Genomic DNA, 22,998 nt, shown 5'->3' with positions numbered 1-22,998 from the left:
TTCGGCTCAGGTCATGATCCCAGGGTCCCTGCTCAGCAGGAAGCCTGCTTCTTCCTCTCCCACTCCCCCTGCTTGTGCTCCCTCTCTCGCTGTGTCTCTCTGTCAAATAAATAAAAATCAAATCTTAAAAAAAAAAACCACTTATAATGAAAGTAATGTCTTTGTTATTTCAACAAATGTTTCCTGAATGCCAACTGTGGTCTAAAGCATGGTTTAGGTGCTGGGGATAAAAGCCTCGTCCTCTAAGAAACTCCGAGTCAGGTGCAGAGTCAACAAGCACCTACCGCGTACATGCAGAAGTGCTTTGTGAGACAAGAGCATAGTGCAACACACCTTCACGGACTTCATTTTATGCAAAATGGAAAAAAAATTCCTGCAGGATTAAAATACTCACATTGGTATGAGGATAGGCCAGACTCAAGACCGACAACTTACTGATTTTCAAAGCAGTGCAGGTATAATCTGTTCCCAATGATAACTGCTCTGCCATTATAACACATGAAGAAAGGCACTGTGCGTTGCCCCAGTTAATTATAAAGAGAAATTACATTCCCTGGACACTTTCCCAAGTGAGGGCAAGGGGTAGAGGCCTGAAGGAGGCGCCTGGCTGGGTGGCAAGTGACAACTAGCCAGGGCTTACACATTTACCATGGCCGACATACCAAGCGGAGAATCCGCACAAGCAATGGACAACTGACACCTGACGCTGACCACAGGCCATCTCCATCATCTGCTAGAGCTGCCGTCAGTTGGTCGAGAAGGAAAATGCGATTAAAAAACACCTGTCTGGCTTATAAGGGGAAGGAGAACAAAGCTTCAAATAAACTTCTGAACCTCAACCCTTTCTCAGTACTTTCAGACCTCTTTGAAACGGCAGGGCGACCGCCATCTCCCCAGTAACCTTCTCTAACCTCACCTGGAATGACTAATGTGATTGCAACAGTGTTACTCTGTCAAGTAGCACTCGCTCCACCCCCCCACTGAGCTGATGCATCTACCAGCCATGTGAGAACTTGGCATTATCTTTAAAGCTAATTACCAGCAGGTTTTTGTGACAGGTGGAATGCGTTTCTGTCACTTCCCTTCCGCAGAGTAAGCAAAGGCGTCACCAGGTGACCGGCGGGAGGCTGCAGCCTGCTCCCCGAGGTTCTGGGCGAACGAGGGGGCTTCCCATTGATGGCCTGTCCTATGAAACAGCAGCCTGGCAGAGGCACCCTGCTGGAAAAAGGTCCTTTAAATCTTACTTCACTGTGGCTTGGCTGGATGGGACTGACAACAACAGCAACAGTCCATAGCCGAAAACACTAGAACCATAATAAGGCTCAGCACTTGGGAAATCCCTGTGGAATTTATGGCTTGGCATGACGGGGAAGGAGGAGTTTTACTTCCAGTCATTTGTTACAAGATGGGTCTATTTCATTGACAGAAGAGAAGTTAGCCTTATTCCCATAAATCTTTTTTGAATCATTTTGATCTTTCCTAAGGAGGGTTTAAAATTCCAGAAGCAATGTTATTTTCAAACCCAAGTCAGGCACCAGGCAGCCACCTAGAATAACTGAGTCTAAGGGGATACCAAAAGAAGTATATTCTATTAACCTCTCTCTTCTGATACCTCTTTTTTTTTAATTTTTAAAAAAGATTTTATTTATTTATTTGACAGAGAGAGACAGCGAGAGAGGGAACACAAGCCAGGGGAGTGGGAGAGGGAGAAGCAGGCTTCCCGCGGAGCAGGGAGCCTGACACGGGGCTCAAACCCAGGACCCCGGGATCACGACCTGAGCCGAAGGCAGACGCTTAACGACTGAGCCACCCAGGCCGCCCCCTGATACCTCTTTTTGAAATGAGATCTATGTTTTCCTGAAGGAAAAATGATCAGGTTGGTCCCTGAGAAAAGGAAGACGGAGACAGGACCAGAGGTGAAGTGGGCTGGGGGAGGGGTGAGGGTGGGTATATTACAAAACCGTGACGTACAAGGGGCGGGGGGGTAAATAAAAAGGGACCGGGAGGGAAAACTGAATGGAAGAGGTCCATTTGTTTATTTTCACAGTGTTTGCCATTCCAGGAGGCTTGCTGAAGTTCCTGCCTTCAGTGGTTGGCCCTGGACCAACATTTGAAAGTCTTAGATCTTTGGAAAGAAAGATTTGGACAACAAAGCTGTTTTATCTGGGAGGGTAACCAGTTTACTCAAGAGTTCCAGGACTTTGGTTTTGATGTTATTACCTTGGCCTAAGCTTCTGTCCTAGGCAGTCCTGGCTGTGTTTACTGATTTAGCAAGGGAAACAAAAGATCCCGGGAGGGAGGGGGGCGTCTCTCAGGCCCAGCTTCCACCTTTGGCTGCAGGGCCTCATTACCTGGGCACCCTGCAGACGGCAAAGATGGGGAAGAGTCAAATATTTTTTAAAGGTCCTATCTCTCTCCACTCATAGGAGGGAAACAACACTTCTCTAACTTACTCCCCAAATAGACCCTGCCGAGGATGTTCTGCCAAGGAGTGATGCGAAAGTGTGTTCCAAAGTGAAATGTAAGCTTGGCCCGGTGCCCAGCTCGCGACTGTATTTTGCACAGAGCTGCAGGCTGGTGGTACTGAAGGAGCACATTTCCCTCCACGTGACTGCAAGAGCCAGGCAGCCCAAGCAGATTTCTTTGTGTTAATAAAATGTGATCTCTAGACAGTACACACCAGCAGCCCTGGGAAAACGTGAGCCAGGGAGAAGGACCCGGGGAAACCCACGCACAGTCCTGGCTGCAAAGGGACGGCAGTTGCCGGCAAACTCATTGGTGTCAAGGCGAGGCCTTCCAGGCCTGCAAGTGCAAATGGAGAGCAGAGTCTGGGAGGAAAAGACCTGTCAGGTGCTTGGGGGAATGCTGCTAGAGAAATAAAAATAATCCATGGAATCCTATCAAACATGATCCCATGCAAATGTTTCTTGGTAGTCCTTTGTGGACACCTTCTCAAGATTTGGAGTAGACCCGGCATTCTGGGCACCTCGCCCCAAAACTGAGACTACCCCAAATACGGCAGTTTGACTCCCAGGTTCAATTGTATATATTCTGATCTGGTGTAAGGGGTGGTAAACACATATTTCTATTCCCTCACCCCACAGCGGCCCAGCAGATGCAGTCAACTTTTTATGAACACAGGCAACCATGGGGAGGGAATCATAAGCAACCAAAACAATCACCATGGGAAGGCCTGCCTGGACCATGAAGAGCTTGCTTCTGTGGCCGACTCCTGCCTCGTTAACCACTGTGGCCTTGGCCTCCTCTGACCCCAGGAGGGAGCCACTGCTCAGGGCCTCAAGCCTGTCAAGCTGTATCTTTGGGGGGGGGGAGGTTCACAGGCTGAGGAGGAAAAGGGGGGATTAGCCACCCCTGCTCACTGAGCCTCCTTTTAACACAGCAGATCACAATCTCCAGGATTTTCCAATTCACTATGCCCTCTGGCCAACTTGATCTTCCCAATGTGGAGAGTGTGTGGAGGCTGGAGTACCAGGGGCTCCCAAGGGAGCTTCTGAACCTCTCAGGGACTATGCTGGAGATGGCAGGACTTTATGGGCCAATGGGTTCCTCTGGTTAAAGGGAGTGGAAAGTCCTGGAAGACATTGCACCTCTGCTCTCCTCCCCTGCACCAGCCCATCCCCCGGGCTCCTTGACCACGGGCAGGCAATCAGCCATAACCAGCTAATTATGGAGCAGCGAAGTTGATGAGCACCTCCCAGGCCCAGGTGAGCCTTCACCTTGGTTAATCTGCAAACCAGTTAATCGGCCTCAGGATAATTGAAAGTTAATCGTATGCAGAACTCAAGTGCAGTCACTGGAAACAGCAAGAAACCACAGTAGCAGAGGAAGCCAGGTCCACTCTCTGCGAACTCTCTCGGTCCGCTTTCTAGATTCTCCGCAGACAATGTTTAACCTCAGGGCCACCGCCCCCTGCCTCACACACTCCCGGACCCACCCCTTGCCACACAGTAACCTTGATCCCAGGGAGCACATTGTAAGTTCTCAATAAAATGTGACCACTATTATTCCACGGGCGCAGTGCATGGATCCCAAGCTAGAGACATCTGGCTGGCTATGGGAGGCATACTGGGAGAGCTGTGAGCAGCATCACAGGTTCAAACATCACCAGGAAAGCAGATCCACAGCACAGACACATAAAACTCATTCTAAAATGGAAGAGAAATAAACTTCAGAATATCGGTTCCATCAGCATGGATAACGGAAGGTCATCCCAGGCCCAAGCAGACTGTTAAATTCTCCAATGCCTTCTTCAAGAAGGTGGAAGCACAAGAATCACAGTGTGGAGGCACTGAGGGGCCCAGCCTCCTGTTCATTCCAAGGTACAGGTTTTTCAGGGAATCTGCAGCCATGACTGCTGGCCACAACTGCCAGGCTCGGTGGTTTGTGGTGGCCTTTGCTGAAGCAGTGAACACCCACCCAAGCCCGACCTCCACTGCAGTGTCCCCTGGAACCTGATGGGGATTGTTGCTTTTACAAGTTTTCTCCACCTTGCAACTCCTGCCCTGTGATCACGGTGCAGAATCAAGAGACTTCCCTTCTTCCATTCTATCAAGCTCCCCAGAAGCAGCCTCCCGCAGAGCACAAAATAGTATGTGCCAGGGGTTCGGAATAACACTTTTCCAGAACACCAGAAACCGCACAGGCCCGAGTCCTTGATCTTCTGCCCAAAGGAGGGACAAGTACTGAAGGATCTTTCCAACCTGCTGTCGGGGCAGCAGATACCTGGCACAAATACTGTCCCACCTATGCCCGTGGCAGACATCCTTAATTCATCACAGAACTCTTTGCACTGAGCCCGGCCCAGGCTTCAGTCTTCCAAGATGACGTTCCAGGCACCTACCAGTGCATTGCAGCCAGCTGGGAGCTGCAGCCTGCTGCCATGGTGAGGGGTGGGGAGCCACAAACCTGAATCCAGACATGCACGGGAGCAAGCCGGAAGCAGAGCTGGCCACTGCCCTCCTAGAGAAGTTGCCATCAAAAAAGCGAGCTGTGGGGCTTGGGGTTTTCCTTTTCTCCCCCCCATAAAAAAAAAAAAATTACTTTGTCTGGCTAGTAAACCACTGCTAAAAAACCCAACTCCTGAAGCAGTAATTCCAGCCAGATAACCTGCTTTCAGGGTTACTCGGGAATGGTGAATACCACAGAGAAGCCAGGAGTCCCCATTCAGAACAAAGGCCATTTTTAAGGAAGAAACTAGCTTTTAATGCTGTTATTTTTTTTTTAAGATTTTATTTATTTATTTGACAGAGAGAGAGACAATGAGAGAGAGCACACAAGCAGGGCGAGTGGGAGAGGGAGAAGCAGGCTTCCCGCAGAGCAGTGGAGCCCGATGCGGGGCTCGATCCCAGGACCCTGGGATTGTGACCTGAGCCGAAGGCAGATGTTAACGAATGAGCCACCCAGGCGCCCCAATGCTGTTATTTTTTCCAAAGGTGTCAAATGTCTTTTGCTTTTCAGCTTTAGTGTTTAAACTCCATCATTCTTTATGAGTGGCAGAAGGTCAGAGTCTTAATCCATCTCCTTGCTTGGGAGCAATACCATCACCCCAAGAGGCTCTGCATTTTTTGCACCAAAATTTGAATGTTAGTCTTCCAGCTCATAGTAGCCTTAGAACAGAGTCACAGAGCTAAAAATAGCAGCCACATTTTACAGATAAGAAAATGGAGTCCTTGAGAGATTCGGTGACCAGGGACACACAACCCAATCCTGGCAAACTAGCTCCAGAACCTCGATTTGGCTGACTCCAAATTCAGTGCTCCTTGTAAATGGCCTACCTCCAAATTGCTGCTACGTGTTTTCTCTTTTTTAAGATTTTATTTATTTATTTGAGAGAGAGAGAGATAGCACGAGCAGGGAGAGGGGCAGAGGGACAAGCAGACTCCCCACTGAGCAGGAAGCCCGACATGGGGCTTGATCCTGGGACCCTGAGATCATGGCCTGAGCCAAAGTCAGATGCTCAACTGACTGAGCCACCCAGGTGCCCTATCCCCTCTTGCCACCTAAAACCCAATGGAAATAAGAATGCTAACCCAATGTATACTTTGAATTATACTTTGGTCAATTTTCTAATGGCTAACTTATATTTATGACATACTTGTAAATTAGAAGGATGTAGATTATTCTCACCTTACAGATGAAGAAGTAAAACCCCAGAGAGGTTGATAACTTGCTTGAGACATGTGATAGCACAGCTGGGACTATAAAGTAGATCTTAGTGTACCTAGAGAAGCATCATGAGGCTTTGCAAAGACTCAGCCTGACAACACAGAAATCTGGGAGAGTCCAAACACTGAACTACAAGTACCTTTTAGAAAGTAATCTTTAAATACCAGATTCTCGGGGCACCTGGGTGGCTCAGTTGGTTAAACATCTGCCTTCGGCTCAGGTCATGATCTCAGGGTCCTGGGATGCACCCCACATCAGGCTCCCTGCTCAATGGGGAGTCTGCTTCTCTTTCTCTGCCTCTATGCTCTCCCTTTTCTCTCTCTCTTTCTCAAATAAATATTTAAAAATACATAAATAAATACCGGATTCTCACTCTGAATTAAAACTGAGTGACAACTGTGAACAGGCACAATCCCAGGTCCCTTCACTGATTAGCCCATTTAATGTAATTTAACCCCATGACCATCCTGTGATTGGCCGCCACGTTCCGGGTGAGGAAAGGTGGGGAAGGGGCTCATAATTTAAGTGACCTACCCAAGGTATCATGGGTTCTCAGGAGACCTCAACTCCAAATCCAATTTAGTTTAGTTCCTAGAGGGTCCAACCATGACATGCTCGTGCTATTAGGACTGTGTTTCTTTGAATATCTTTATCAAAGCTTGTTATTTCTGCCTCAAAGATGATTTCATCCTGATCTCCATGGTTTTTGGCCACCGAGACATGCCCAAATTTATTTTTAAGCTGCCTGTAATCAGAGTGGAAGGGCTGATGAAGAAAAGAGAAAACGTACTTTGGCGACATAGCCACAATATGCAATCCTCTTGGGAGCAGACTAAACTCCAGGAACCAACATCATTTCTAATATGAGCTGATTTCCTATAACCCCTTCCATTAAGTGCTTAGCACCATCCTGGCTTTAACACATAATGGGTATTGCTATGATTTCATATGCATTTAGCTGATTTAAACTTAGGAGCATTGTGCCCACTCCTTTATGAAAGAGCAGAGATATTTCATTAGATGTAAAAATATGCTCAGGGAGCTCTAGCTGGAATCCAGAGGGGGAAATCTTGCCTAGTTTGATGTACTTTGTTAATCTTAAGACAGGACTATTGTACCTTGAGAAGCTTTATCCTGCCACACCCATATGTACAGTACACAAAGTACTATAGCAAGACCTATGCCAAGAACTCCACATCTCTAATCTGGTTGAAAAACAAAGTCATATCAGGTTAATTCCAATTCTTAAATTAATCAACTTCTCGTCATCTCCTTTGTGTAAAGAACTATTTTCATACTTTTCTTCCAAATAATCTCCTTTGGTTTTCTCAATTTCCTCACGTTCCCATTCCACTTCAACAGAAGGGTCCATTTTTCCTATCTGGAGACCTCCCCGCCACTTTTCCATCTTGTCGGGGGATTTAAGAAGAAAGTGTCTCAGAGGTTTGCACTAGGGGGAGCAGAAGGTCAGGGAGTTGGCTACCACTGGGGACCTGCCTTCCTACCTCTCCCCACCAAACAGCCAATCACCAACAATGAGGGGGGCTGCTAGTTCTCCATCACATGACTCTAAGGTGTCACCAAAGAGAAAAAAGAAGAAACCCAACTCACAAATCTTATAGCATGTTGGAAAGGCTTGCGAGTCCCCAGAGAAATGTATATAAGTTCCATTTCTCCGTTCCCCCTCCCACGCTCTTTCAGACACAGAGTCAGAGGCTGGTAGGGGGACGGAGATGAAAGACACAGCCCTGGCCCGTGGAGCATACATCTCCTAGCAGAGCTGCCCAAGAAAGCAAGTGGTTACACTGTTACAGGACCACAACCAGAGTTTCCAGGTGGAGTAGATCTTTCCCCAGAAGTCGATACACAGGATGCTCAGCTGCTCTGCCTCCTCATTACTCTTTCTTCCCTACCAACGGGGGAAACAGAAGGTGGGAGAGCCGTTTCCAGGCCATCAGTACTGTAGCACGAGACGTCCTCCTACTTAAGTGTCCACGTGATGATGATGGAGGCAGAGGAAGAGGAGAATACAGATTCCAGTGATGAAAGCTACCACTCCTGTACTGAGCACTGCTCAAGTGCTTTGCAGGTACCACCTCATTTACTCCTCCAGGAATCCTCTGAAGCAGGTATGATCTCCCCCACATTCAGAGCAAAAAACAAAGGCAGAAGAATTACAGAGCCGAGATCTAAGTTCAGGCCAGAGGTTTAACCCCCACGTTATTGGATGCAGAGAAGGGGAAGATTGAGAGGAAGTTGCTCCAACAGATGATTATTTCATTAGTCGAATTCAAGAAAAAAAAACAAAAACAAAAACACTATCCTTGGGGATTGGTCTAGGACATCCTAGATGGTAGGTAAATAAACAAAAATGCTCTTTTGGTTCCATACACTTACTGTATAGGAAAATTGAAGTTTATGAATATAAAAGGTAAGTGTGGTGGAGCAGATGGGGGAGGGAGGCAGACAGAGAGAAGCTGCAACAATTTGGTGGGAACGCCAATCTATACTGCCACAAATGTCCAAAGGACAGACCTTCTCCTGCCACTCACTGATACACACTGTGATTATGAACATCAATTTATATACACACACGGGTAAGGTCTTTAAAGACAAATTTGTACTCAAATAAGTAAATGTGCCTAAGATTATATTTGCATCATTAATCTGTTTGGTGATATCTTTCTTCATAAAGAAGATGTAAATTTCAGCTTCATCAATTAAAGGTCAAATGATCACAAAATCTGAATCAATGCGATGTGACTATCAGGAAAGCTGAAGGGTAGGAAGAGAAACAGAATATAAATAAATTCAAATTGCTTCTTCACACCTAGTTTTAGGAGTAGTGAAATTTCATTCATCTTCAAACTTGTAAGGAATCTAGTAACTAAATGCTACTAAATGGCCTGTTCTGTTTGAGTAAATTTCACTTACAATGCTAAAAAATAACTTATTTTTTTACACAGATGTAGATATTATTTTAAAAATCATTCAGGTGGTTACTGGTCATTTGAAATAAATATATGCTAGATTCTACCAGGAAAAAAGACACTTACTTCCCCTGGGAAGGTGTCTTAATATAAAGAAATCAACTGTAATGAAATAAAATCTATGAAATTCTTACAAAGTCAGTTTCATAAATTTATCCTCAGAAAGTCTATTAAGGCTTTTACTTCTCTCTTTACACATTCTAGATCATCACTCTTTCCTCTCTAAATCTTTCAGTGGCCTTTGGTCTCTTAAAAGCAATATTATTTTGACTGGATCTGAGATCCCCATCCTATTTTTAAACTTTTCTCTAGTAGAAGTCTCCCTAATCTCCTTAGTGATACTAACTAATGAAGCCCACAGCATAATGAATCCATTCTAAGGTGAACTGAGTGTTCTGTTTAATCCTCAGGGCGGACGGAGTTTAACTGTTTGCCACTCTCCTTTAGAAGTACTGGGTGGCTCAGTTGTTTCGTGTCTGCCTTCAGCTCTGGTCATGATCTCAGGGTCCTGGGATCGAGCCCCGCATCGGGCTCCCTGCTCGGCGGGAAGCCTGCTTCTCCCTCTCCCACTCCCCCTGCTTGTGTTCCCTCTCTGTGTCTCTCTCTGTCAAAATAAATAAGTAAGTAAGTAATCTTTAAAAAAAATAGTAGTACTCTTCCTATCTTGGGGTATTGAGATCTCTGATGTGGATAATCTGATTACTGCATATCTCGATGATCTTGTTCATCTGGTTTACAGCACGGATTTCCATTGGTCAGGGCCCGGTGGCATCCTTCCCCAAACAAACCTTCCCTTTTCCCATTCAATTCAATTCGAGAGGCGTTTATCGTGCATGAATGGACAGCCTCGCTTCTTAACTCTTTCCATTAAGAGCAGAAGCACTTACAGAGCAGCAAAGAGACTTTTCTTCTCTGCTCTGCTGTCCAGGCCTGGATTCCATAGCAAAGACATCAAATCAGACTGTTAAACCCAGAGCTAATTAGAAAAGAAAGCATTGCTCTTCCCCGCTCAAGGAGTTTTCTGCCAAAGCACTTATTTTTGCTGATCCATTTATGCAATCCCACTTTCTAAGAGAACATTTTGTCACAGATGATTTAGTGTTGTAGCTCCCTGGAGCATCTTTCTGTAGCAGGCGCTCATTGTTTTTAGGAATCTATGGTCTCCCAGGCAAGATTTGAGAGGGAAAGAGGTTTTATTAGCCACAAGCCATCTCTCATTATAAGACCCCAAATTCTAAAGCATTCTTCCAAAAATCATTAATGAAAAAAGAAAATCCCAGATTATACTTCTAAAAACAAAAGTTTCGGGAACCTCGTTGTGACAGTGGAATGGTGTGATTTTTCAGGACAGAAGGTGAGACTGGATTCCCATCCTGAGCTGGATGGGTAGGGAGCTGAGACAGTAAGGATATTTGTTAAAGTCAGAAAGAAAACAAACATTTTAGGAATTTCCACCTTCAGTCATGGAGTGTGTATCCACCAGAAGCCAATTTCACAGAAATGAGTACTGTATGGTTTTCCCCCAACAGACCCTCAATTCTGCCAACACTCCCGTAATTGTCTACTGTACATAACTGGAGGTGAAACTGCACACATTGACTGCTATTTTTAAGTTAACTGGTTTAGGTGAGGGCAACTCCTCCAGCTTTCTGTCATCTTGGCCTGATACCAGAGTACACTTCAGGGGAATGCGGGCAAGTCACCTTATGCACGTGCCATTTGGCGTCCCCATCCCATTCCCCAGACCCTGTCCCCACAACACAAGGCCCCTTTCCTCTAGCAGCATTCCTGAAGCAACACACACACACACACACCCCACATCCACCATATCTAAGCATGATGCGCAGTTAATTCCGGTTTCAGGGAAGAAGGAAGCCACAAATACAAGGTCAGGACTCAAGAATGCAAAACTATAATGATTCCTTTGTCTCTCAGGAGTGAAATTAATAAGCTGGCCAGAAACTTGGCTAAGTATTTTTAGCTGGATATTACTGCTGCAGGTAATCCTTATAATCAAGCACGATTTGTATCACTGAGGCATTAAGGTCTTCTATCTTTTTCTCACATACACATATACACAAAGAACAACAACAAAACCACACTCAGAAGTCAGTTCAATACACTTGTTTGCAAACCTAGTAAGCTTATAAAATAGAGGCATTTAGAAGTGATGAATGTTAATGGGTTGGGTTTATTAAAATCTGTTTCTCTACTCCTGTGAGACCAGGCCTGCTTTTGGACTTTTAAATTCTGAACCATTCAAATCCCTCCAACTATTTCCTTGCCAAAGAGTGTTTCCCCCAATCACTAAAATCATAAAGCCCAAAATGATGGGCTTTGTAAGTGAAACCTAAACCCTGTGTTTTTGAATTACTTTCTCTAGATCATTAGAACATTGTGTTTGCAAAAGCTGTTTGATGTTCAAGGGAGAGTATTTATTTTCAAAATAATAATAATAAGGAAGTCCCAGTTTGCCAGAGGAAACTATTGTGAAGTATCTAAAATGTTTCAGATCCAACCTTGAACCCAAGTGGAAACGGCCACATGCTACTTCCCTCCGCACAAACCTTCAGTGGCTCCCCACTGCCTACTGGATAGAGTTCAAGCTCCACAGCCGGGCATTCATGAAGCTGCTAGCCTGCCTGGCACCGGCCTCTCCCGACGCCTCTCCCTGACTCCTTCATAGGATTTTCCTGCACCAGCCGAACTGGATCTACACCTCGTTCCCTCAACACCCGGCGGGCGTTCCTGCCTCTCCCACTCTGCCATTCTGGCGCTCCGTCTCTCATTCCCAGACCCAACACAGGGGCCAGCGCTTCCAAGAGGACTCACCTCAGGCTCTCTTACCCCCGAGGCAGCGGCTGCTTCCTGTGAGGTCTGGTGGTTTCCTATTGTCTGCACTGCTCCCTTATTTATCTTTAAGCATTTTACTCACTTTCTTGATCACTCTTCCACCTCCTCTTTTCAGTAGATTTATTGGAGGCCTCTCTGTCCCCATCATTTGGCACCAAGGACATGCTACTCTGTCCTGTCGCTCACCTTTTTACCTCAAAGTTCTATCTTCCCTACTAAATTGCCATCTCTTTGAGACCAGAAGCCAAGCTGTACCCTTGTCTGTCCTCCCCAGGGCACACCACAAAGTGAAAGCTGATGCTATTTCTGAGGACAAGCCACACTGCTCCTAAAACTTCCCGTCGCTCCCTAACCTTCACATCACTGACAAGAGAAAAGTAACAGAACTGACTCATGCGTGGTAAGGCTGGCCCCCCGTGGGCCAGGGGCCATGCTGGACCCTTGCACATTACGTTTAGAAAGCTCACAGAAACCAAAAAAAGACATTACCTTATAGATGAGAAAAGAAAGTACAGGAAGAGTAAGGATTTATCCATTATAGGACCATTTGGGGGAGAGACGAATCACTACTCTGGAATGCTTATGCAAAGTCTTGCTTATAAGCAGGAAGGTAAACTAGACCTCTCTCCTCCTCCAGCACCGTGATATGCCTTACGGCTTCTTTACCCCTGAGGTCCTTATATTGCCTTCAAGTAGAAATACTAATGCCTATTATTAAAAATTCAATGGTAACATCGATTGATTGATTTGCTAGCACATATGTCAGGGAGAAACCTTCTAATCAGGAATTTCTTTGAACTGCGTTTTGCTTGTTTTAGTTTTTAATCTCACGAGCAAGGAGGAATGATTACAGGTTGCAGTCAGCTACCCCAGGTTACTTAAAACTCAGAAGCTAAGAGGGGCAAGCAAGACTGGGCAGAGGAGCAGAGGACAAATTCAAATTCCTTGACCAGAGGCCTTCATGGGCTAGGAAAGGCAGCGTATGCAGACTCACCAGGAGACCAATTCTAGGTCCCCCAGGGAGAAAGAGAGATGGTAATGAGGATGCCACTCACAGGCAGTTACAAACTGTTATTGAGCGCTTACTGTGTGCCAGGCACTGTGCCAAGTACTCCATATGCACCGGCTCACAGGACCTTCCCCAATCCCACGAGGCAGATCCAGTGATTATTTCCAAGGTTCGAGATGGGAAATCAGAAGCAGATCATGTAAATGACCTGCCCGAGATCCTGAGCAAGCACGAGTCAGGATTCACACCCAGGTTGGCTGGTTTGTTGGATCTTAAGCTCTAAGCCATTGCTCTATGGTCCATTCAGAGCTGCCTCAGACATGCCATTTGGATGGGTGCTGTGAACGGGGGTGGGGGTGGGGGGGTGCACCAAACATCTAGGTCTTCAGGAAATTTAGGTTCATTCCAAAACAATGGTTTAGGGGCTTTTGGGTCAAGACATTTGCTGGAGGAGTATCAAATATATACTAAGTGAAAGATATTCTCAACCATCTCCATTAATGAATCAAATGCAGACCCTGTCCCTCCCTGTCCCTCCCTGACGTGTTCCTTCCCAGTGTTTTTTTTAATCCTGTGACTTCCCCTGCTACTTCCCTCTTCCCTCCATTTTCACTGCTGAGACATAAAAAATGACTCCCAGGGAAGAGTGATCAGTGCGGTTGCAGGAGAGGTTCCAGAGAAGCCTAATAAATCACTGCTGTCTTCTTATCCTCTGGCTTTCTACACTTGGATGTTATCAAAGCTTTTCGCTTTCCACCTTGCCCACCCCTTTCTTTCTCCTCCACCTAGTTCTGTCTTCATCTTGCTATTTTTCTAGTCTGGTAGGCACAGTGCTCAACTGGAAAGACTCTGCCAAGACCCTTGGCAGGAGCCGGCCTCCAGGAATCCTGCCCACCACAGTGGTGCAGCGAAGACAGGACCTCTGGGCGGACAGGCGCAGGAGAGAGGGCCGAGTCTGGGGTCTGGCTACAGGGCTGGGCAGAGCAGGTTTCCCTGGCGTATGAACAGCCCTACAGGGCTCAGCTTTCTCATGCCAGGGTCAGGATTACAATTTCTTGCTGGCACTTGCTGTAGCTCGCCTGGGAAGAGAAGCAAGGGCTGGGGTGGGGGACGGAAGCAAGCCAACACACCACCCGGAGTTGGGCAAGCTCAACAGGGCACTGCCACGTGCCTGAAGCACACGGTCACACAGGCAGGCGGCCAGGGTTGCAGGGCTCGCACGAGAGCCGGGGGTGGGGAGTAGGAGGGGGGCTGGGCACCAAGCCGGTGGCTCTTTCCACACTGGCAGAACAAGAGCTGCTAACCTAGAAGCACCGCTGCTGGGTTAACACTAGGAAGTCACTTGTCCTAACCCAGAATGAAGGACCAAAGTCAAGCACGCTACACAGAAGAAGGATTGGGCATGTGGAGGGGGAAAAAAAAAAAAAGAAAAGCATGTCCTATTTTTGCAGATAGAAAGGGACTGGATGAAACAAATCCCTAAATGGAAAACGGGGGTTGGGAATACAGTCTAATTCTTTCCCTGCTCCCATGCCACTGACATCAGAACAGCAGATCCAGACCCTGAGTATCCATGTGCCACACGCCGTGCCAAACTGTCAGGTGCCACCCCACGTAATGCTGCCAAAACCCCACGGGAGGGGGACTATTTATCATCTCCCTGCTATTGAGAGTAACCTGAGGCTTAAAGAGGTATGGAAATCGACACAAAGTTGCCCAGCAGGCCCATGTGGGGCCAGGACAGGAACCCAAACCCCCAGGTCCAGAGCTTATGCTCTTCACCGCCGACCTGCCTTCCACACCCACCTGAAAATCCCTCTTGCCAGAAGACTAGGAACTCCTGTCCTGGGAATGTCACAACAGATCAAAGCTAAGAGAAAAGGACAAGCCTGTCCTCTACAGGGTGTGGTGGGGAAGAATCACTCTAACAAGAAACAGAAAAACGTCTGACTGCCTCCAGAAGAAAGCTGACTCTCTCCCCTTCATGATGTCCTTGATCCCAATGAATGCAAAACACTTCCAAGCTGCTTGAGACGCAGTGCACAGCAACTATCAGTCACGATGCTCCCAACCTGCAGACATATCAATGTGCTGGATGGGAAGATATAGAACCGCACAACCCTTAAGGGGAGGGAGAAACTGAAGCTTCACCTTATGATGTGGAGAAACGCAAGAGCTTCCCGTTGCCTGCGCAGGACCTCCCACAAGCCCAGACCCACCAGCACAGAACTCCCGTCTGTCATTACTCGGATCCCACAGCCAGCATGTTCCTTCCACGCCAAAACCGTGTCAGGAAGGAAGGTCAGCAGAAACAGAACACAAATGCCATCTTGCAAAGGTACCATGGGTTCTCCCCCACCTCCCCACGCTTCCTTTGCCACCCACTCATGCCCTCCTCTTCCCACACAGCACCCGCCCAATGGAAGGGTTTTCACTTCACTCTGTAACCAGCCTTCATCAGGACCCGGTCTCTGTGCTCACAACTAGAAAGACAGCCTTCTTAATTCTCAGCTGAATATGGGTCTAACTGTGGTAGGACACCCCCAAGCTATTCAAAGAAAAACCACCAGAGGAAACGATTTCAAATCTGGCTTTACAAGCATGTGATTTAAAAATAACTCTGCCTTTGTCTGCTACAGATGACTTTCCCTAAAGGGACTGCTGTCCTTAAAGCAATCGCTCAATTCTCTGGGCAAACAGATTCTTATTTTTCCAGTACCCAGCGCATACCTCCAGGAGAGCACTCCTGGGGACCATCTCTGATAGCAACTGAAAGGCAAACATCGAAGTGGTCAGGATGACTCCCTCTATCTCCGCGGACCTGAGACCACCAGGAATGTGGCACCTTGGACACCAGAGAAGACGGTGCAGGTGGCTACAGCATCCAGCAACCACCGTCATCAAGACGTCAGCCCAGAAAGCTGAGCCATCACCCCATAGCCATGGGAGGTTTCATAGGATCCCTGAGTTACTTCTTCAAGGAAAACTGTATTTCTTCGGATATTTGACTTATTCTTTGATCAGACAGCTAGAGGAATAAGGATGGGGGACATAAAACAGGAAAGGGGGTTGGGGGCCATCATGGTAAGTGGTTAAGAGAATTAGTAAGAACGCTCACCTTATCGTTCCCAAGACACACTTGGGGTAGACCTAGAAATGCATTAGTTGTCAGCTTATGGCTTAATTTCCTTTCAACCAGACAGGTGGCACTAATGACACCAGGCTACTGAGCATAATTCAAAAGATGCATGCTGAGCAAATACAGAAAACAAATGTTTAATAGAATTGCTTTGCAATTATCTCCCGATCCGCTGGACGCCAGACTTTTATCAACTAACAGCGTATAACCATGCTCTTATTAGCATGATATTTCTTCTTGGCAACCCAATGTCACCTGACCTTCTCAAAAGTTTTGCCAGAAAGAATTACAGGAGACAAAAAGCATCCATGTGCATGTGACAGGATCCTGAGTTATGCCCAGATTTTGCTGTCCAAATTGAAAGTCTCTATCAGTAGTTCTCAACAGGGGTGATTTTGTACCCCCCCCCAGGGACAGTTGGCAGTGACGGGAGACATTTTTACTTGTCACGGGGGGGGGGGCAAAAGTCACCCCCCCACCCTGGCTTCTAAGGGCTAGGAGCCAGGGATGCTGCTGAACATCCTACAAGGCACAGGACAGTGGCCCACAGCAAAGACTTATGTGAAACCTCAACAGTGCCAAGGTTGAGAAATCTTGATCTAGACTGAAATGATACAGTTCCCAGAATGCTCAAGGCTACACATGTGCTCTTCCCTTCTGGGGACTTCTTTTCCTCAAGGTTAACGTGGTATTTCTGTTCTGGTCACGACTGGGATTGCATGGAACGATCAAGAACCTTCTTCCTTTTCAGCTTTGTTTGGGACATACCATCTGTCCATCCTGTCCACATCCCTTAGACATTTATTTTGCATTATAAACTTTGTAATGACCAACATGGCAGAGTGTTATTGTCTCTGTACTTGGCATTTGAAGAAGACCTTTAGCTTCCCCGCCCCCTTCTCGTTAGGATTAGTGAGTTTTCAATTCAAAGATTATTTTGAAGTATGTTTCCATTACCAAAAAAAGACATTTAAATGAAGAGCTTATTTCTAGATTCCAGTGCCCCCTTTGATCCTAGTACCTAACAAAATGATTTCTGCTGAAACTCAGGAGTTCTTTGTCACAGATTACAAATCTGATTGGGGCACCCCAAGTTTTTTTGGTTTTGTTTTGTTTTTTATTTTATTTTTTTATTCTTGGGCAGCTTTATTTTTTTCCTCCCAAATATTATATTTAATATTGCTACATTTTTGTATGTTTTTAATTCAATTAATTAATATATAATATATTATTAGTTTCAGAGGTAGAGGTCAGTGATTCATCAGTCTTATATAATACCCAGTGCCCATTACATCACGTGCCCTCCTTAATGCCCATCACCCAGTTACCCCATCCCCCCACCCTCTCCCCTCCAGCAACCCTCAGTTTATTTCCTATAATTAAGAGTCTCTGATGGTTTATCTCCCTCTCTGATTTCATCTTGTTTTATTTTTCCCTCTCCTCCCCTATGATCCTCTGTTGTTTCTTAAATTCCACATATGAGTGAGATCATATGATAACTGTCTTTCTCTGATTAACTTATTTCGCTTAGCCTAACACCCTCTAGTTCCATCCATGTCATTACAAATGGCAAGATCTCATTTTTTTGATGCCTGAGTAGTATTCCATTGTATATACATACTACATCTTCTTTATCCATTCATCTGTCAATGGACATCTGGGTTCTTTCCAGTTTGGCTATTGTGGACATTACTGCTATAAACATTGGGGCACTCGAAGTTTTTGAAAGTCTTTGATTAGTACTTATTCTAACAAGCTCTGACAAATGGCTTCTAAGGAAGCCTCCAAATCTCAAACCCTGATTCTTGATTCTCAGTAGGAACAAAGATGTGGGGACTCAATATTTACATGCCTTTTGGGAAAAAATACATATTTCTAACCAGGCACATATCTTGCATTTGCCAGGGAACGGAGAAATACCCGTCAACTGAGTATCTGTGTTAAGGCTGGAACACACCAATCCAGTAACTATTGGCCAAAATCTTTTGACATTTCTTTCCAGAAGGGGGGAGGGTTATATACTGTTCCTAAGTATTTTAAGAAGGTATTTCAGAAGGCAGGATTGAAATCAACGATAAAAATTGACACAGGTACAATGACAACTGCTCTCATTAACAGAACATCTACTGCTAGTCACTGGACTCTTTATATATATATTACATATAATGTTCACATTAACCCAATCCCATAAAAATCATGCCCTTTGATACAAAGGTAAACTAAAGCTCTGAGAGGTTACAACACTTCCTAAAGCTACAAGGTGGTTAAGTCTCACTCTGCAGAGCAGAGTGACTAAGATACGAGGCACCTTCTCACTGGGGCTCCAGCCCCTTCTCCCTGGTTTCAATGGTTATTTCACTGATTATCTGTTCCTGGGAAGAAACAAAACCATGGCACTGTCCATTCCAAGGAATAAGGGCTTGGGGTCACACCAAGGAGTACATTCCCCAGCTTCTGCAGCCTCCTGAGGTGGGCAGAGGTTAAGACTTAATTCCATTCCAGCCAGTGGCCTTGAGTTATCACTCAAAGTAGGTTTTGGAGAAGGGGGCCAGCACAGAAAGACCTGAACTCCAGTACTAATACTTCAAGGCAGGGATGTTCTCTTCCTCCTTTGAATCATTTCCTTCCATTTTAATCTTGCTCTGCATGTCAAAGAAATTCTTCATGAGGCAAGGACACAAAGTTCAGGAATGATCTCCAGCACAAGTCCTCCATTGTCCTGTTTTCTGTGTTCCCTGCAGCAAAGGCCCTCAGCTCGGTGACCTTCCTGACAATTTATCTGGCTGAATCTTTGTTCCTGGTTACCTGTGCACATGAAATGTGCTTTCTTCCTGTTCATTTTGCACCAGAGTGTTAACGGCATAAAAGCCAGGGCTGAGCCACTTCAACCTGTGTATATATCTGAGCACTGAGCAGGGGGTTTTGAAGTTCTGGACATTTTGGGTGATGTTTCTACGTAGTATTTCAACACCACTTACAGCCGACCTTGCAGGCTTTGACATACATGGAATAAGTGTGATGAACAGATGAAAATGAAAAAAAAAAGTTACTGGAAGAACAATTTGGTTTATCGGAATAATGGAGTTCTGGTCCTGAAAAGGCTAAACCATGCTTAACAGTGAGAGGTGCTTTTAGATTCAATCTCTCAATCAAGGAGAATGCAACAGGGAAAGGATGAAAAAGTGATCAGCCCTACACCTCTAACTCCTATTTTCTTTTTCCCTTCAGGTGAGAGAAAATGAATGTAGGTGAACCACACACAGCCTTGGAGAGTCTACCCACATCTTTCAGCAAGATCCTATATCTATGTATTTGGGGAACGGGGGCAAGCGGCAGGAGGAGATGGGTGCCTACAGTATCCAAACCATTCACTGTAAGCTGGTGTTTCTTAAACTGCAGTCCTTGGATCAGCTGCATCAGTACCCCCCGGGGTTCAAAATGCATATTCCTGGGCCCTTACCCCAACCCTGAAAAATCAGAATTTCTAGGGGTGGGTCCACAGAATCTGCATTTAGCTAACTCTCCCAGACATATGGATGCTCACTGATGTGGGACGATCAGGGCTGTGATTGAAATACAAGCTTCCTCTTTCAGAGCCAGCCCTTCTCCCTGACTGTGAAGATATTTGTGCGCCCCCCCACCCTGTCCCTCCCTTTCACCCTCTTCCCCATCTGAAGGGAGAATCTTTTCAGAATTTACCTGGTCTGATGGGGCTCTGCATGCAGTTCGGGGACGGGATGCCAGGGTGAATGGGTGCAGAGGCCCGACTGCTGAGGTCCATGACGGAGGGGGCCGCAGAGGAAGCTGGCTGCAGCCCAGGAGGGTGAGGGCTGTGGTCATGCTGGGACGGGCTGGGGGGAATGCCATTTTCCGACAAAAACTCCTCCAGGTCCATGTATTCCAACTGGAAAGTATCTCCGTCATAAGGAAGGGTTTTGTCCCATAAGGTGGGTCCCAAGAACGCAGACTGGGGGACCGTCGGGCTATTACTCTCATCATCCAGCTTCTTTTCCTTGTCTTTATCTTTACTAAATGCTGCAGAAAAGGGGGAAAGTTGGACTTTAAAAAAGAAAAAAAAAAGTGTCGCTTTTTTTAATCACCCCTCCTGGCCTCTGCTACAAAACACCTCGTTCAAAATGTTCTCACAAACACCAGGGTTCTTCTCTGGCTGCTGGCTTTTGTGGATCTAGAGTTAAAAGTTCAGACAGGACATGGATCTCTGCCTGTTTTTCAACATCTTCCTATTTACTTTGGAAAGAAAGCCCTAGTCCTTGGGACAGGGCTACAGGCTGATCTGGGATATAAACAAGGGAATGCAGTTTTCAAGTACATGATTTGAGGAGACAAATAATTTACATCTACAGCGAGAAAGTAACACCTGCAGTTACATACAATTGCTGTGATTTTTTAAAAAAAGAGCCAATAACCAGGCATCATTTCTCTTCCAGGAAATTCATTACAGTAACAACATGAGGTCATTCAGACTTAGCCAGTGAGCTGGGGATTCTAATTTTGGTAAAGCAGGGACTCTCCACCCTCCTTTGAAACCATGCTTTGAGCACCTACTATATACCTGATACTTTCCATATATTATCTCCAAAAATCTCATAATAAACCTGCAAACAGCTATTATCCCCATTTATAATGAAGACATAGAGGCCCTAAAACCTGAAGGAACTTGACCAATGCCTCACGCTGGCGGAGGAGAAAAACTGAGAACTTCCTGAGCCCACATATGTTTGTTTAGAAAGCCGTTGGGGCACCTCGTATTTTACAAAAGGAGGGTTTCTTTTTTTTTTTTTTAAGTATTTTTTTCCCTCCTCTTCCCCAAAGGCTTAAGTATGATCCAATTCACAAAAATTACACATGTATGCAATCTGTCAAAGGCACAGCTACGGGAAGGGTGATTACATACCCTCGATGGAGGTATGCAGCTATGTCCTACCTGGAAGTACTGCTCACCCCAGGTCGTCTTTAAAACCTGCTCTGGATTTTGCCCATTCTAGTACTCAGGCGCGGGTGGAATCTGGGATTAGGGAATCTGGCTTCTGAGTTTCTTCCTCAGAGAAACACAGCCTCCGCTGCCATCCATTCTAATCCTCTAGTCTCATCTCCTGAGAATTTGACTTAAAACACCCACAGATGCAAAAGACTGCAGGCAGCACCTTCCTCCCAAGTGCTACTCCTTAAAGGAGAGTTAAAAGGGAAGCTATATTTTGCAGAAGGCGAACCAAAACCCTCAACTCTTGCAATGCAACAGGTTGTCCCCCTGCTAGGAGAGAAGATGAGAGTACTCCCAAGCTATTTGTAGCCAAATGATCTTTCAAGACTTTTACACTCTAAGCCGCACGGTCTGCATTGGCTACTGTGACATCGAAGGCATGAAACAGCATCAGCCCAAATGACAAAACCCTGGCGGCACCAGCTCGATTCGGCGCCTCCTCGCCCGACCCCTCCTCTCCCGCTCCAGCCAAGGTTGCCTGGGGGAGGTTTGGAACTTACCAAGAAAGGGATCAAGCCAGAGGAGGCTCCTGCGCGGTTACACGTGAGCCTACTCCGCTCTCCCCTCCCACCAGGAAAAGTGCACTGGAAAAGTGTCAGAGCTGGAGGCGTGCACAGCTTCCCGCTCAGAGACCACTCCCCCCGCCAGCCCCAGCCCCCACCCCGCTTTCTGAATTACCCCTGGCAGGGAGAGCACAAGGCTCCGCTCACACCTCGCGAGTTCCGGACGCCAACTAACACACAAACAGTAGCACGATCCCAATACCTAGGCTACGCTGCGAGACCACCCCCCTCCCCCGCAACAGAACCAGGCCCTCTGCTTTCTCCTCCCCAGCCCGGGAAGCTCTGCCCTCGAGCAGGCGGTTTTGCTCTGCGTGCGGGGAAGCCTCAATCTAGGGAACACTGACCTGTCAAGTTACGACTCCCACCTGCGCCGCAGGACCGGGACCCAGAGAGCCTGGGTCGGTCCCAGCATTATTTTAAACGTTGCTCAGTGAGGGGATTCCCCTCACCTCTTTTGGGGGGGGTGATGGGTAAGCTCTTCAAATTTCAACAAAGCAGGGATAGGGTGCCAGGGGACAGGGAGGGAGGGGATGGATGCTCCAGCAGGGTTGCCCAGCCGAGGAAGGGGACCCCAGGAGCGTCGTTCCTTCCCAGAGCAGGGCAGCCAGGAAGGCAGCGCTCACCGTCTTCGTGATGAAGGGGGAGCTTCAGCGGGTTCTCCAACAAGGACCTGAGCACGCCGTAGGGAGGCGGAATAAAGGTGGGATTCAAGGGGAGCGGTCGGGACATTTTCTCCATCGCGATGCACTCAAATTTTTTTCTTAAAAAAAAAAAACCCAACCGCCCCCCAAAATGTTGCTGAGCTTTTTCCTCCGTCCTTTGCCAAAAGTACTCGCTTTCAAGGCGGTGGGGACAAGAAAAAAATTACTTATATCTTTATAAATACATCTGCATAAGAAAATAAAAACAAAAAACTTTCGGGTTCCCAGTGCAGATGGTCCCCGGAGAGCGCGCCAAGTGCCCGCGGGCTCCTCGGCGACGTGCAGGATGCTCTCACCTGCCTCGAACCCCTCGTCCTGCAAAATGTTCAAAATTGCGAAAAAGAAAGAAAAAATATGCAGATGGCTGCAGAAGGGCGGAAGGCACCGCGCCGGCCCGGCCCCCACGCACCAGCACCGGAGGCTGGGCGCCGTCCCACCCCACCCCCCTCCCCGCGCCGGCGGCCGCTGCTCCCCCGCGCTCCGCGGCCCCGCAGCGCCGGGCTCAGCGCATCCGGCCGCCCATGTGCCGCGGCCCTGACAAGAGTGACGTCAGGG

At 46.8% G+C, this 22,998-nt stretch overlaps 1 protein-coding gene across 1 annotated transcript in view; it reads right to left on the bottom strand.

The window, feature by feature from the left end:
• The window catches only part of HLF (HLF transcription factor, PAR bZIP family member), a 54,284-nt gene extending 31,469 nt beyond the window's left edge, over window positions 1-22,815 (bottom strand). Inside the window, exons 1-2 of the mRNA XM_028090590.2 lie at window positions 22,366-22,815; window positions 19,877-20,212 (exon numbers count right to left, since the gene is read on the bottom strand). Coding sequence (XP_027946391.1) covers window positions 19,877-20,212; window positions 22,366-22,480 — 451 coding nt within the window. The 5' untranslated portion in view covers window positions 22,481-22,815. The remainder of the gene's footprint in view (window positions 1-19,876; window positions 20,213-22,365) is intronic.
• Window positions 22,816-22,998: the final 183 nt, after the last annotated feature.

Source organism: Eumetopias jubatus, unplaced genomic scaffold (genome assembly GCF_037043125.1).
Source record: "Eumetopias jubatus isolate StellerSeaLion01/CBP00866 unplaced genomic scaffold, mEumJub1_p1.0 scaffold_10, whole genome shotgun sequence".
Classification (NCBI taxonomy): Eukaryota; Metazoa; Chordata; class Mammalia; order Carnivora; family Otariidae; genus Eumetopias; species Eumetopias jubatus.
This window is presented reverse-complemented; position numbering and strand designations above follow the sequence as displayed.